The sequence below is a fragment of the Rhinoraja longicauda genome, chromosome 13 (assembly GCF_053455715.1).
Source record: "Rhinoraja longicauda isolate Sanriku21f chromosome 13, sRhiLon1.1, whole genome shotgun sequence".
Taxonomy (NCBI): domain Eukaryota; kingdom Metazoa; phylum Chordata; class Chondrichthyes; order Rajiformes; family Arhynchobatidae; genus Rhinoraja; species Rhinoraja longicauda.
Window position 1 is genome coordinate 5,216,814 of NC_135965.1, and position 16,752 is coordinate 5,233,565.

Consider the following 16,752-nt stretch of genomic DNA (forward strand, 5'->3'; position numbering starts at 1 on the left):
AAACTAAAACTCTAAAAATTCTAAAACAGTAAAGGTGCTGATTGTCTCAAGGGGCCAGTTATTTCCAGAGATAATGAAATACTTTGTATAGAGAATTGTAAATCTTTGTGATCTCTATCTCAGAGTGCATTTGACAAGTCTATCCAAGACTGGGATTGTTGGATATTTTTGGGAAGGAGGGTATGTGACGATCAGTGGCAACATGGATCAGCCAAGGATTGTTGAAGTGGCCAAATGGCCGACTGGCCACTCTCTGCTTCCATTTCCTGCTATGTTCTTGCCGAGAAAAAAAAGGAAAAGATTAAAATCTTTTAAAAGGATTAAAGGGAAAAGATTAAAATGATTCAGAAAAAAATGATTGAAAGCGCAATGGAGAATGAAAAGAGACAACAGAAAAAGCAAGACAGGAGAGAAAGGGCAAAAGGGAGAGCAAAAGGGGAACAGAGAATTTAGAAAGAGAAGGAGAGATAGAAAGAGAAAGAATATGAAAAAAGAGAAAGGAAACAGCAATGCAATACAAACTAATTTGTTTGCCACGTTGTTGGGAGGGATACATTGTATCACTCAAGCAACAATCATTTTGACCAGTTCATAAAATGGAGCTGCCTTACTGGGATTCTAATGGAGTCACAAGGACTGCAGATGCTGGAATCTTGAGTAAAAGACAAACTGCTGGAGAAACTCAGTGGGTCAGGCAGCATCTGCGGAAGAAACTGAATGGTCGATGTTTCGGTCTTGAAGAAGCGTTCTGGTCACCATGCTATGGGCGACATATGATTAATCTAGACAAGGTGCAGCAAAGATTTTGAAGGATATCGCCTGGACTGAGCATATGAATTATGAGTAAGAAAATAACTGCAGATGCTGGTACAAATCGAAGGTATTTATTCACAAAATGCTGGAGTAACTCAGCAGGTCAGGCAGCATCTCAGGAGAGAAGGAATGGGTGACGTTTCGGGTCGAGACCCTTCTTCAGACTGATCTTTTGGCTTGGATGGAGTTGAGGTGGAAGGTAAAGGGACAGGTGTTGCATCTCCTGCGGTTGCAGGGGAAAGTGCCCGGGGATGGGGTGGTTTGGGTAGGAAGGAACGAGTGGACCAGGGAGTTACGGAGGGAGCGGTCTCTGCGGAACACAGAAAGGGGAGGGGATGGGAAGATGTGGCCAGTGGTGGGGTCCCATTGTAGGTGACGGAAATGTTGGCGGATGATTTGTTGGATACGCTGGCAGGTGGGGTGGAAGGTGAGAACGAGGGGGATTCTGTCCTTGGTACGAATGGGGGGAGGGGGAGCAAGAGCGGAGCTCTGAAGAAGGGTCTCGACCTGAAACGTCACCCATTCCTTCTCTCCTGAGATGCTGCCTGACCTCGCTGAGTTACTCCAGCATTTTGTGTATGAATTATGAGGATTGATTGGATAGGCTGCCACTACTTACGCTGGAGTGAGGGAAGCTATCGGGTGACCTTATCGAGGGTCATATAATTATGAGGGGTACAGATGGATCTTCCTATGTTGACTCAGATATTAAGCACTTATGGGCTGTTAAGTTCATGGAGATCATGAGAAATAGTTAGGAAGGAACTGCAGGTGCTGGCTCACACCGAAGATAGACATAAAATGTTGGAGTAACTCAGCGAGACAGGCAGCATCTCCGGAGAGAAGGAATGGGTCGAGACCCTTCTGCAGACTGGTTAGGTGTGAGGAGTGACAGTGAAACCAAGAAGAAGGCTTAGGAAAACCTGAAAAACAAACAGCTACTTTGTGTGTTGGCTACTGTTGTTCCGATTGAGTGCGTGTAACAATGGTCAATGATTATTCCTTTGACGGACATTGTTACCACACTGTGTTCGGTTTGAATGTAAAATGAACATACAAAATTATAAGCTAACTTTAACAGCCCCAGGCAATACCATCAGTTGATAGTGTACCTTTCTCATGTTTTGTCAAGTACTCTTTTGAAGGGAATATATTTGTGTAAATTTCCTCCACGAATTTTGGGATTGTCTGTGTCAAAAATGAAAAGTCGACTTTACTGCGGATAAACTCTTTGACCGGCTGAAGCAAGTCCAGCAGTTTCTGTAGAAATGTCGTGATTTCTGTAACAAAACAAAAAAAAAAGAATTGAGTGAGCAATAACATTTCCCTTAACTAACATTTATTGATTTAAAATCCTGATGCAGATTTGATAACTGTTCCTTGGAAGCCACTATTATTGGCCAAGAAACGTGACTAAAAAATGTGTGCAATCTACTGCTTATAACAGAAGACATGTATTCATCTTATCAGTTATACAAGCTGACAAAGCTGCCTGATGTTATTTCTAATCTGAGCAAAACATTAAACCCACAAGAGATTGCAATCCCAGCAGCGATTCAGGGTTGTTCAGAGTTAGTTATCTCCCAATGCTACCAGAGCCATTGGGATGTCACCCAATTTGCACAGTGCTATGGCTACCCATGACTCACTCAACATCAGTGCAGGCAATGAGACTCCAGAGCTGGGCCTGTTCACAATCCCACTTATGCCCTCCAGTTTTACTCTTGCTTATTGGGATTATTACAATTTACTAGGTTACTATTTTATGGTCTGCACAAAATCTTAGAACTAATCAGTATCGAGGTAACAGAATAACATAACCCAGGGAGTATAATTAAGATCTCAGACAGATATTACACCTTTGAGTCCTCCCCTGATGTGCTCTCATTTGGAAGATGAACTGAAATACTTGGTTGGATAAGAGAAGCCAGGAAACATTGAACTCCATTTTCTCCACAAGCAGGAAATGAATTTCCAGAGTGAGGGGTGTGGCTTTATAGAAACATAGAAACATAGAAAATAGGTGCAGGAGGAGGCCATTCGGCCCTTCGAGCTAGCACCGCCATTCATTGTGATCATGGCTCCACAATCAATAACCCGTGCCTGCCTTCTCCCCATATCCCTTGATTCCACTAGCCCCTAGAGCTCTATCCAACTCTCTCTTAAATCCATCCAGTGATTTGGCCTCCGCTGCACTCTGTGGCAGAGAATTCCACAAATTCACAACTCTCTGAGTGAAAAAGTTCCTTCTCACCTCAGTTTTAAATGGCCTCCCCTTTATTCGTAGACTGTGGCTCCTGGTTCTGGACTCGCCCAACATTGGGAACATTTTTCCTGCATCTAGCTTGTCCAGTCTTTTTTATAATTTTATATGTTTCTATAAGATCCCCTCTCATCCTTCTAAACAGTGAATACAAGCCCAGTCTTTTCAATCTTTCCTCATATGACAGTCCCGCCATCCCAGGGGCCAACCTCGTGAACCTACGAGAGACCTTATAGGAGGCCTTATCTCTTATGGTCACCTGCAGGAGAATATTTGTGTCTTCCATGGTTATTAAGTTGGGTATGGCAATGTAAATGTAGTTTGCCATCACCCTATCACCAATCATGCAACATTTAAGCCAAATATGGATTGTTTAAAAAAATACAATTGTTGTTAATAGAGTAAATTTTATAAAGAGTCCACTATAGAAGCACTATGACAGAATCACGTTTACTTTTCTAATAATGATAGTCTCTGTAGTTTTAAGGGCAGATTCTCACTTGTAATCCCTTTTGCAATTATCTGGTAGAGTGGAATCTGTTTGACTACAATTAAATCATTCAGACACTATAATGGATTGAGGATTTATTTCAGCAGTCCACTGATCACTCTCAAAAGGTAACCAATAACCTCAAAACATCTGCAAAAGTCCAAGGTTATAGGAACATAGAAACATCGAAAAATAGGAGCCAGGTTAGTGCCTTCAGCACCTCGAGCCTGCTCCTTCATTCAATATCATCATGCCTGGTCCTCAGCAAAACACAAGGGGCTGGAGAAATGTAGTAAGGTTTTAGACCAGAGAGGGTCCTCACTGAGAAGGTTCCAGAACAAGGGGTCACAGTTTAAGGATAAGGGGGAAGTCTTTTAGGACCGAGATGAGAACTTTTTTTTTCACACAGAGAGTGGTGAATCTGTGGAATTCTCTGCCACAGAGGGTAGTTGAGGCCAGTTCATTTGCTATATTTAAGAGGGAGTTAGATGTGGCCCTTGTGGCTAAAGGGATCAGGGGGTATGGAGAGAAGGCAGGTACAGGTTACTGAGTTGGATGATCAGCCATGATCATATTGAATGGCGGTGCAGGCTCGAAGGGCCGAATGGCCTACTCCTGCACCTATTTTTTATGTTTCTATGTTTCTATGTTGCATGTCCATTCCTCCCCAGATGTTGCCTGACCCGCTAAGTTCCTCCACCTCTTTGTGTTTTGCTCAAGATTGCAGCATCAGGACTCGCTGGTATCTCCGTGACTGTTCCTCAATACCATAATCCCCCTCTCACCACGTGGCCCTTGATTCCTTTTGTGTCTAGACATCCACCTCTTTCTTGATCTTATTTAACGACCTGGTTTCACCGCCCTCCATGATAGGGAGTTCCACATTTCACCACCCTGCGAGTGAAGAAATTTCTCCTCATCACAGTTCCAAATGTCTTCACCTCTATCCTTGGTTCTAGATTAACGCAGGAGAAACCTCCATCTTGAGTCAACATTCTTTGCAAAGACCGATTAAGTCCCCACCTTCAAACCATTCACCCATGAACAACAAATTCCATAGGTTGATATTCTGCTTATTTTTGATTTTCTCCGCTCCCCTGAATTGCAAATTAATCGTATTGTGGAACCGACTGTTCAGCAAGGCATGCTTACCGCATTTATTCATTCTCATTTTACATCTCTCCTCAATGCATTGACTGGAGCCTGAAGCTTCCAGCAGTGGTGAACATAACCTGCTATAATATGCACAGAGTCGAGAAATCTCAGTCTTTCGTTGTACCCCCTGCATCACTGAGAGCTTATGCAAGTCAAAGCAAGTTGGCTCTCGACTTCCAGACGATTCTGCAAACACACAGGTTAAACCATTGGTTACTGAAACAATATTACACAGAATGTGTCACATCCTCCAAATGTTACTGCTTAGTTCGTGGACAGTACGGAGAATCAGCATTTAAGTTTGTGGATGACACAAAGCTGGGTGGCAGTGTGAACTGCGAAGAGGATGTTAGGAGGTTGCAGGGTGACCTGGACAGGTTGAGTGAGTGGGCAGATGCGTGGCAGATGCAGTATAATATAGATAAATGTGAGGTTATCCACGTTGGTGGCAAAAACAAGGAGGCAGATTATTATCTCAATGGTGTCAGGTTAGGTAAGGGGGAGGTGCAGCGAGACCTGGGCGTCCTTGTACACCAGTCACTGAAAGTTGGCGTGAAGGTACAGCAGGCAGTGAAGAAAGCTAATAGGCAGGCAGTGAAGAAAGCCTTCATAATGAGAGGATTTCAATATAGGACTAAAGAGGTTCTTCTGCAATTGTGTAGGGCCCTGGTAAGACCACATCTGGAGTATTGTGTACAGTTTTGGTCTCCTAATTTGAGGAAAGGACATCCTTATAATTGAGGCAGTACAGCGCACGTTCACGAGATTATTCCCTGGGATGGCGGGACTGTCATATGAGGAAAGATTGAAAAGACTAGGCTTGTATTCACTGGAGTTTAGAAGGATGAGAGGGGATCTTACAGAGACATATAAAATTATAAAAGGACTGGACAAGCTAGATGCAGGAAAAATGTTCCCAATGTTGGGTGAGTCCAGAACCAGGGGCTACAGTCTTAGAATAAAGGAGAGGCCATTTAAAACTGAGATGAGAAGGATCTTTTTCACCCAGAGAGTTGTGAATTTGTGGAATTCTCTGCCACAGAGGGCAGTGGAGGCCAAATCACTGGATGGATTTAAGAGAGAGTTGGATAGAGCTCTAGGGGCTAGTGGAATCAAGGGATATGGGGAGAAGGCAGGCACGGGTTATTGATTGTGGATGATCAGCCATGATCACAATGAATGGCGGTGCTGGCTTGAAGGGCCGAATGGCCTCCTCCTGCACCTATTTTCTATGTTTCTATGTTTCTAAGTAATCTTTACTTATTTATTTCTAAAACTGGAAAACTAAATTAGAAAACTTTAATTAGGTTTTGCAAAGTTAAACTTTTTGCTTAGTACAACCACAGAGCAAAATTCATTGGGGCAATTTTTACAGTTTACACTAAATCTACCCTGAAGTGCACAAGAATTATAAACTGCTGTGATGTGCGCTGTGACAGGCTCAATAGTTCGATTCGGAATTGAACTCAGATGCTCCTAGCTAACGTAATTTCAGGGTTTTCTGTTCACTGCTAAACAGAGATTGCTGATGGCCTTAAGCTTATTGATTTTCATTCACGAGGCAAGGAAACGGGTCCTTGGCCCACTATTCCTATGACAATAGTCAATAGACAAAAGGTGCAGGAATAGGCCATTCGGCCCCTCGAGCCAGCACCGCCATTCAATGTGATCATGGCTGATCATCCACAATCAGTACCCCGTTCCTGCCTTCTCCCCATACCCCCTGACTCCGCTATCATTAAGAGCTCCATCTAACTCTCTCTTGAAAGCATCCAGAGAATTGGCCTCCACTGCCTTCTGAGGCAGTGAATTCCACAGATTTACAACTCTCTGAGTGAAAAAGATTTTCCTCATCTCCGTTCTAAATGGCCTACCCCTTATTCTTAAACTGTGGCCCCTGGTTCTGGACTCCCCCAACATTGGGAACATGTTTCCTGCCTATAGTGTGTCCAATCCCTTAATAATCTTATATGTTTCAATAAGATCCCCTCTCATCCTTCTAAATTCCAGTGTATACAAGCCTAGTCGCTCCAGTCTTTCAACATATGACAGTCCCGCCATCCCGGGAATTAACCTAGTGAACCTACGCTGCACGCCCTCAATAGCAAGAATATCCTTCCTCAAATTTGGAGACCAAAACTGCACACAGTACTCCAGGTGCGGTCTCACTAGGGCCCTGTACAACTGCAGAAGGACCTCTTTGCTCCTATACTCAACTCCTCTTGTTGTAAAGGCCAACATGCCATTAACTTTCTTCACTGCCTGCTGTACCTTGCTTACTTTAAGTGACTGATGAACAAGGGCACCCAGATCTCTTTGTACTTCCCCATTTCCTAACTTGACACCATTCAGATAATAATCTGCCTTCCTGTTCTTGCCACCAAAGTGGATAACCTCACACTTATCCACATTAAACTGCATCTGCCATGCATCTGCCCGCTCACACAACCTGTTCAAGTCACCCTGGATCCTCATAGCATCTTCTTCACAGTTCACACTGCCACCCAGCTTTGTGTTGTCTGCAAATTTGCTAATGGTACTTTTAATCCCTTCATCTAAGTCATTAATGTATATTGTAAATAGCTGTGATCCCAGCACTGAGCCTTGCGGTACCCCACTAGTCACTGCCTGCCATTCTGAAAGGGAGCTGTTAATCCCTACTCTTTGTTTCCTGTCTGCCAACCAATTTTCTATCCATGTCAGTACCCTACCCCCAATACCATGTGCTCTAATTTTGCCCACTAATTTCCTATGTGGGACCTTATCAAAAGCTTTCTGAAAGTCCAGGTACATTACATCCACTGGCTCTCCCTTGTCCATCTTCCTAGTTACATCCTCAAAAAAATCCAGAAGATTAGTCAAGCATGCTGACCATCAAGGGCCTATAAGTACTAATCACATTCATCAGTACTTGGTCTGTAGCTGATTGCTTTGCCGATTCAAGTGATTATCCAGCTACTACTTCAATGATGTGAGATTACCTGCCTCAGGCTGTGTGTTCCTGACTTCAACCTGACTGGGTGAAAAACAAGTTCTACTAATCCTCTCTGAAACACTTGGAACTCTACAGCAGAGAAAGAGACCATTTAATCTATTGTTCCAATTCATGAAAGATCTATCCAATCCATCCCTGTTGTTTCCCACTAGTTCTGAAAATATTTCCTTTTCCAGGATCTTAATATCTTGTAGACAGGCTAACTAAGTCTTTGTACTAAAACGTTCACCACAATCGTTTTATTCTCAGCTTGGAATATAATTGAGAAATTCTGTACATTTTCACGGGGAAGAATGGGGATTACAGCACAAAGTATATTTACTTTTCATTTCATTGTTAATCCAGTTTATGAAGCTTGGTACCCTGGTGTAGGCCCCTGGTTTGCCTCGCTGGCCACAGCCATCTCCCCAGGAAGTAATTCCATGCAGATAATACTGTTTCGACACAGGATCCATGTAGGTCAGTGGTCCTCCAGAGTCTCCCTGTAACAGGATGAGATAATACACATCTCATTCAAGTATCAACACCTGTGAGTAACAATATTTACTTCTGCCAACTTTAGCCCACAGAGGTAACATTGTCCAAATTCCATGGATTTCTTGTATATAATGCAGCCTTGACAGCAAGAGTGTGCACGCCATTCACGTACTAAATGTATTGCAGGAATAAGAATTTTGCCTTGGTCCCAACGCACCTGCAAACTTGCAATTCTTCGTCACTAAAACTAAATCTAAACAATTTCAGAAAATCAGCCTTGTATCTCATATTTTTAAGATTCTGTATTTTTCGTCTCTTTTAATATTATTTTCACCCTTTCCCCAGACATAGCTTGTTATTCTCATTTCTTTCAACCAGCACGTGTCCTTCAATCTCTCCTCCCCCCTATCACCGCCGTTTCCACTTGTGCTCTCCACCCCTCTCCAATTCCTCTGCAAATTACAACTTGATTTATTTCTGACTTTTCCCAGTTCTGATGGAAGGTCTTCTGTTTGAAACATTGAAACAGCAACTCTGTTTCTTCACAGTTGCAAAGAGACTTGCAGGATTCCCAAAAAGTTAATTTGCAAGTTGAATCGGTAGTGAGGAAGGCAAATGCAATGCTAGCATTTATATCGAGAAGGCGACAGTGCAAAAACAGGGATGCAATGCTGGCTCTATAAGGCACTGGTCCGACTGCATTTGGAGTATTGTGAGCAGTTTTGGGCCCCATATCTGAGGAAGGATGTGCTGGCGTTGGAGAGGGTCCAGAGGAGGTTTATGTGAATGATCCCAGGAATGATTGGTTAACCCGTGATGAGCGTTTGAAGGCACTGGGCCTGTGCTCGCTGGAGTTTAGAAGGATGAGGGAGGGGGACCTCATTGAAACTTACCGAATAGTGAAAGGCCTGGATAGAGTGAATGTGGAGAGGATATTTCCACTAGTGGGAGAGTTCAAGACCAGAGGGCACAGCCTCAGAATAAAAGGACATATCTTTAGAAAGAAGATGAGAAGGAATTTCTTTAGTCAGAGGGTGGTAAATCTGTGGAATTCATTGCCACAGATGCTGTGGAGGCTGATAATGGCTATTTTTAAGGCATAGACTGACAGATTCTTGATTAGTAAGGGTGTCCGTGGTTATGGGGCAAAGGCAGGAGAATGGGGTTGTGAGGGAAAGATAGATCAGCCATGATTGAATGGCAGAGTAGACTTGATGGAATGAATGGACAAATTCTGATCCTAGAATTTATGAACAAATGCTGTCTAACCTTCCGACTACTTCCACCTTTTAAAACGACTTTCTAAATGCTAGCAACACCCTGTCCTGAAATAAACTGAATGGACTTGCATGAACGTCTTGCACCATAAAATTCACAGATGGAACCAGGAATGCCAAATAGTAACATTTCATTGCAGACTGCCACTTATTATGGATATTATATCCTGAAATATGCTATTACCAGTATATATTTCCAGCCATGGATGGCTTCTCATAACTTGCCTAGCTAGTCTCTAAGCAAATTGTGGCCAGCCCACGAGTCAATAATTAAAATCATTTTGACTTACTGCTTTTATTGTCAGCTACTAAATACTCCTCCATAACTTTGGAGGGTTGGAAAGTAAATGCTTTAAAGAGCTGTATTTTAGCAACCTAAATGCCAAATTTATTAAACAGCAACAGAGAGAAACTAATACAAGATATAGTAGGAAGCAACAGCAGATGCTGGTTTAAATCGAAGGTAGACACAAAAAGCTGGAGTAACTCAGCGGGACAGGCAGCATCTCTGGAGAGACGGAATGGGTGATGTTTCGGGTTGAGACCCTCCTTCAGTCTGAAGAAGGGTCTCAACCCAAAATGTTACTCTTTCCTTCTCTCCAGAGATACTGCCTGTCCCGCTGAGTTACTCCAGCAATTTGTGTCTACATAAGATACAGTAGTCTGCTTTCAGCAGTAATAATTTGAATGATCCCTTCTTAGGTGATATAAAATATCCAGTGTACCACACTGAAGTGCTGTGTTAACTGTTACCGGCCATTTGCTTGTCAAACCTTTATTGTTGAGTAGTAGTTTGCAGCTCTCTGACCTTGTAACTTTTTCTAGTAGTATTAGATGGACTGCCCAGAGCCAGGATCTGAAGTAACTGCTTCAACTCGACCAGGGCACATAAAATTGACATAGGTTTCTCTGAGACCTCAGAAATATTACGTCAGCATATAGACTAATAAATCCTGTCAGCGGTATGAATTTGCTTTAAATAATTTACCCCCTACATTTGATCTGTGATCCAGATAAAACATAAAGATAGATGTGTAGGAAGGAACTGCAGATGCTGGTTTAAACCAAAGATAGACACATAAAGCTGGAGTAACTCAGTGGGTCAGGCAGCATCTCTGGAGAGATGAAAAGATATATGTTCCAGGAGGTGCTGCATCAAGGCAAGATGAAGCATTTCCTGTGCATGAAATCATTCCCTAATGAGAAGCCTTATTTGCTGGAAAATATATTGGGAAAGTTGCTGAGCACACCTACTGGAATATATGTTTTATCTGGAACAGATAAGAAAGTTGGGAGCCAAATCGTTAAAAGCAAAGAAGGGTCTATTATGGATATTTTTGTGTGTGTGCTGATTGATGATAACATTTCCCATTATTCGTTATTCATGCAGAACCTTTGATTTACTTATGTGTCCTCCCAGTGGCCAATGCCAAGAACATTACTTCACAATATCAGCCTTGTTTTATTAGCGTTATGTGTTCTGTGCAGAGAGAAAGAAACCATTAAAGCTGATCGCTTTTGTGGATTATTGGAAAACCTTGCAAAACATGATATTTGACCCATTATTAGCACATTCATACTAAAGTCATCTACTGTAATTTTGTTTCATTGCTTATAACATTTTTTTTTCTTCAAACAGTTACCTTCAAATTTAAGCCGTGTTGTGTCACTGACTTTGAATGCTGTCTCTTTATCGAGTCATAAATGCATTCAGCATGGAAACAGGTCCTTTGGCCCAACTTATCCAAGATGCCCCATCCACACTAATCCCACCTGCCTATCCCTCAAAGCCTTTCCTATCCATCTACTGTACAAATGTCTTTTAAATGTTATTAAAATATTTGGCTCAACTACCCTCTGTGGCAGTTCATTCCATGTACCTACCACCCTCTGTACGAAAAAGTTGCCCCTCAGGTTCTTATTAAATCTTTCTCCCCTCACGTTAAATCTATGTCCCCTGGTTCTTGGTCCCCCTTCTCTGGGTAAAAGACTGTGTGCATCTATCCTATCTATTCCCCTCATGATTGTAAACACCTCTATATGATCACCCCTCATCTTCCTACACTCCAAGGAGTTGTCCTAGCCTGAGACCCGGCATCTACCCTATCAATTCTCCTCATTATCTTATACACCTCTATAAGATGTACTGGTTAGGTTTGAGACAGCTACAAATGTAGTCTGATTGTATCATGCCTTCCGTATTGAGATCTTACCTGACAGGAGTCAACATTGCCCGTTAGGTAACCAGCACAAAACATTTGGTTGGTGACTAGCTCCTTCCCAAGTGCAGATTTACATGCGTTCTGTCCCAGCAAAGGCACTTCTGCTTCTATTAGTACATCTGCATTTGGCCCATCTGTTGACACGAATAAAACATAATTACCAGTCAACATGTTCCCATTTACATTATTACAGATGCACGATTCTTCCTGCAGTTGAAGGCACTGTTCATGTAGCTTCTGGAGACCTGGTGATATCCACATTGGGCAGCATGGTAGACAGCACCAGAGACTCAGATCCGATCCTGACTATGGGTGCTGTCTGTACAGAGTTTGTACATTCCCCCCATGATCTGCGTGGGCTTTCTCCAATATCTTTGGCTTCTCCCACACTCCAAAGACGTGCAGATTTGTAGGTTAATTGGCTTGGTAAATGTATACATGCAAAATTGTCCCGAGCATGTGTAGGCTATTGTTAATGTCCGGGAATCGTCAGTCGGTGCGGACTCGGTGGGCCGAAGGGCCTGTTTCCGCGCTGTGTCTCGAAAAACTAAAAAAGATTAACATTTTTGTGTGTAAGCTTTTCAATGAAAACAAAAAACTGCTGCCAATGGGAATGAAACATTAAATGTTTCATTAGGTGCATCAGACACCTGAGGGATGACACAGTTCAACAGTCTCTATGTGAATTAGCATCCCAAAACACCAAGGCACAACTAAGAATTCCTTTCTGCCTGAAATGGGAGTGGGCAGAGTAATAACAGATAAAGCATAATCGAAATAATGGGAAGCAATGCAAAAAGATGAAAATGGTCAATATTAGTAGCACATGAGGGGTGCTGAAAAAGCCAAGAATGATTTTCAGAAAACTGTTGAATATCAAAATTGAACATGAATAGTATTCAGAAGATAGACACAAAAAGCTGAAGTAACTCAGCGGGACTGGCAGCATCTCTGGAGAAAAGGAATAGGTGACGTTTCGGGTCGAGACCCTTCTTCAGACTGAGAGTCAGGGGAAATGGAAACGAGAGATATAGAAGGTGATTATAGAGATGTAGCACAAATGAATGAAAGATATGCAAAAAAGTAACGATGATAAAGGAAACAGACCATTGTTAGCTGTGGGCTAGGTGGGCTGTGGGCTAGGTGGGCTGTGGGCTAGGTGGGCTGTGGGCTAGGTGGGCTGTGGGCTAGGTGGGCTGTGGGCTAGGTGGGCTGTGGGCTAGCTGACTCTCAGTCTGATGAAAGAAGGGATTCGATGTTTGATTAGGTGCATCAAGCTGGAAGTAAAGGAAATGCAAGCGATGACACAGATCAATAGTCTCAATCGGAATATTCCTCCCCAAACCCCATGGTACAATGAATAATTCCGTTCTGTGTGAAATGGAAGTGGGCAATGCAGCAACAGGTAAAACATCATCTAAATAATGGAAATATTACACGAGGATGAATATGAGCAATATTAGTAGCCGTTGGCAGGATGTTGAAATAGTCAAGAATGATTTGCAAAAATGTGTTGAATATTTACATTGGATTTTAATAGTATTCACATTGTTTCCCCACCACAAATGTTGAACCAATGAATGTATATTTATCTGGTTAGCATTTCCCAACAGGAAAATGGTTACTATTTTGTCCATGCCCATACTCATCCATTCTCAATACTAAAGCTGAAACATGAGAAGCGGGTCAGAACAGCACTGAATTAGTCATATATACAAGGGCATAAATGAGAGGTGTATGGAGGAACTGCAGATGCTGGTTTAAACCGAAGATAGACACAAAAAGCTGGAGTAACTCAGCGGGGCAGGCAGCATCTCTGGAGAGAAGGAATGGGTGACGTTTCGGGTCAAGACTCTTCTTCGGACCAGTCTGAAGAAGGGTCTTGTCCTGAAACGTCACCCATTCCTTCTCTTCAGAGATGCTGCCTGTGCTGCTGAGTTACTCCAGCTTTTTGTGCCTATTAATGAACAAGTTATCATTGCTTAGAAAAATACTTCATGTAAAAAAGCTGAACTTCAAAATGAAATCCATCAACATTTTTACACTTATAGATTGAGCTCTCTTTCAATGTGAGAATACAAATAAAGCTCTGTTATACATTTAATTCAGGAGCACTACGACTGTCATTGGATTTTAAAAATATTTCTCACCTTCATACTGTGAACCCCAACCGGCAATGAAACAGTTTGTTCCAGCAGGAAGCTCCGCAATACTTTCTGGCAGACACACAAAGTTCAAATGGTCTGATAAAGCTACAGGTGCTGTCAGCTCCAGGAGGGCAATGTCATTGTTGAATGTTCTTTGATTAAACTGAAATAAACAGATATATTATTGTTTGATATTTTAAGCTAGGTACATGTTTCCGTTGCTACTCAAATTAAATTCAGTTTCGGTTTAGTTTACATCGAAGATAGACCCAATAAGCTGGAGTAACCCAACGGGTCAGACAGATCTGTGGAGAAAAGGAATAGGTGACGTTTCGGGTCGAGACCGCACTTCAATTCAGTTTAGTTTATTGTCTCGTGTACAGTGAGAAGCTTTTGTTGCATGCTATCCACTCAGCAGAAAGACAATACATGACTACAATCAAGCCATTTACAGTGTATCGATACATGGTAAGGGGATAACGTTTAGTGCAAGGTAAACACAGTAAAGTCCGATTAAAGATAGTCCGAGGGTCACCAATGAGGCAGCTGGAAGTTCAGGAATGCTCTCTATTTGCGGGAGGGTGATTCTGTTGCCTGATGACAGCTGGGAAGAAACTGTCCCTAAATCTGGATGTGTGCGTTGTCACATTCCTCTACCTTTTTTCCAAATGTTTCTCACCAAGAATAGAACCTGCCTCTTTGTATTTAGTACAAGGTTTAGTGGAGTTGGCTCTATGCAGAACATTAAACCAGCAATAATATCCTGGTTTGTGTTAAATGATGCTGCAATGGTTAATGAACAATGTATAATGGCAATGCATGACTGATACCGTGGGAAAGACTGAGGAATTTTGTTTGATGTGCCTTGAAAGGTATTACAATAGTAGGCAATTTGCATAATGGATGATAATTGAATATATAAAGAAGCACAGAATGGAGGAGAAAATGAAATTTTAAAAAAGAAATTCCTCCATGATCACTTGGACTATCTCCGACACCTCCCTCCCCTTCCTTGATCTCATCGTCTCCGTCATAGGAGATAGACTATCAACTGACGTCTATCACAATCTTAGTGTTTCCGGCAGCTATCTAGACTACACTTCTTCCCACCCTGCCTCCAGCAAGTACTCTATCCCTTACATCCTATGTCTCTGTCTCCACCGCATCTGTGCCCAAGATGGGACTTTCCATACCAGTACATCCGAGATGTCATCATTCTTTCGGGAACAGGGGTTCCCCTCTACTATCATAGATGAGACCCTCACTCGTGTCTCCTCAGTACCTCGTAGCTCTGCTCTTGCTCCCCCTCCCCCCAGTCGCGCAGGGACAGAATTCCCCTCGTCCTCACCAGTTACCCCATCAGCCGTCGTGTACAGCATATAATCCTCCGACATTTCCGTCACCTCCTACCGGATCCCACCACTAATCACATCTTCCCGTCTCCACCCCTTTCTGCTCTCCGCGAGATCGTTACCTCCAAAACTCTCTGGTTAACGCGTCCCTTCCCACCCAAACCACCCCCTCCCCAGGTACTTTTCCCTGCAACCGCAGGAGGTGCAACACCTGTCCCTATACCTCCCCCCTCGACTTTGTCCAGGGTCCTCGACAGACCTTTCAGGTGCGGCAGAGGTTCACCTGCACCTCCTCCAACCTCATCGACTGTATCCGCTGTTCCAGGTGTGGACTCGTATATATCGGTGAGACCAAGTTCAGACTGGGTGATTGCTTCACTGAACACCTTCGCTCAATCCGCCTTGGTCTACATGATCTCCTGGTTGCAAAACACTTTAACTCCCCTTCCCATTCACACATTGATATTTCTGTCCTGGGCCTCCTCCATTGTCAGAGTGAGGCCAAACGCAAATTGGAGGAACAGCACCTCATATTTTGCTTGGGCAACTTACACTCCAGCGGGATGAATATTCATTACTCTAACTTTAAATAACCCTTGCATCCAGTCTCTCTCCGTCCCTCCCCCACCCTGGTTTCACTGTCGTTCTGTTCAGTTTCACTGTCTGTACAACTCGTTATCACCTACCCACATCCCACAATGGACCATTGTGGGCTCCACCTTCCTTTGATCACCATTGCTTTTTGCATATCTTTCATTCATCTGTCCTATGTACTTTCTATATCTCTCCTTTCCCTTTCCCCTGACTTTCAGTCTGAAGAAGGGTCTCGCCCGAAACGTCACCTATTCCTTTTTTGCAGAGATTCGGCCTGTCCCACTGAGTTACTCCAGTTTTTTGTGTCTATATTTATTTCTAAAAGCTAGACTGGGATTCTACAATAGGTACTTACCATCCCAATACCTGAAACAAAATGTTGTTTCACAGACTACCGTTCATAGACTTGTTGAGTTTATGAACCTTTTATAAATTACAAACTGAAGTTGAACTAACTAATTGAGGCTTACACCTTTCTTAGACAGATGTTCTTAAACTCGGACTGAGCTCATCGCCTAACAGTTTGTATTAAACATGGCCATTTCTTTTTTGCAGCATTAATAAACTTATAAGATTATTAAGGGGTTGGTCACGTTAGAGGCAGGAAACATGTTCCCAATGTTGGGGGAGTCCAGAATAAGGGGCCACAGTTTAAGAATAAGGGGTAGGCCATTTAGAACTGAGATGAGGAAAACCTTTTTCAGTCAGAGAGTTGTGAATCTGTGGAGGCAGTGGAGGCCAATTCTCTGAATGCATTCAAGAAAGAGCTAGATAGAGCTCTTAAGGATAGCGGAGTCAGGGGGTATGGGGAGAAGGCAGGAACGGGGTACTGATTGAGAATGATCAGCCATGATCACATTGAATGGCGGTGCTGGCTCGAAGGGCCGAATGGCCATCTCCTGCACCTATTGTCTATTGTCTATAATTGAGTGCCATCTCATGTGTCATTACCCTAAGTACCAATATT

At 42.9% G+C, this 16,752-nt stretch overlaps 2 protein-coding genes across 2 annotated transcripts in view; one reads left to right on the forward strand and one right to left on the reverse strand.

Annotated features, from left to right (window-relative positions):
- Positions 1-16,752, forward strand: part of eif4e2 (eukaryotic translation initiation factor 4E family member 2) — a 400,744-nt gene that overhangs the window by 151,224 nt on the left and 232,768 nt on the right. The window lies entirely within an intron of this gene.
- Positions 1-16,752, reverse strand: part of prss56 (serine protease 56) — a 49,439-nt gene that overhangs the window by 16,852 nt on the left and 15,835 nt on the right. Inside the window, exons 7-11 of the mRNA XM_078410140.1 lie at positions 13,843-14,002; positions 11,684-11,826; positions 8,039-8,198; positions 4,719-4,907; positions 1,926-2,093 (exon numbers count right to left, since the gene is read on the reverse strand). Of these exons, the coding sequence (XP_078266266.1) occupies positions 1,926-2,093; positions 4,719-4,907; positions 8,039-8,198; positions 11,684-11,826; positions 13,843-14,002 (820 nt within the window). The remainder of the gene's footprint in view (positions 1-1,925; positions 2,094-4,718; positions 4,908-8,038; positions 8,199-11,683; positions 11,827-13,842; positions 14,003-16,752) is intronic.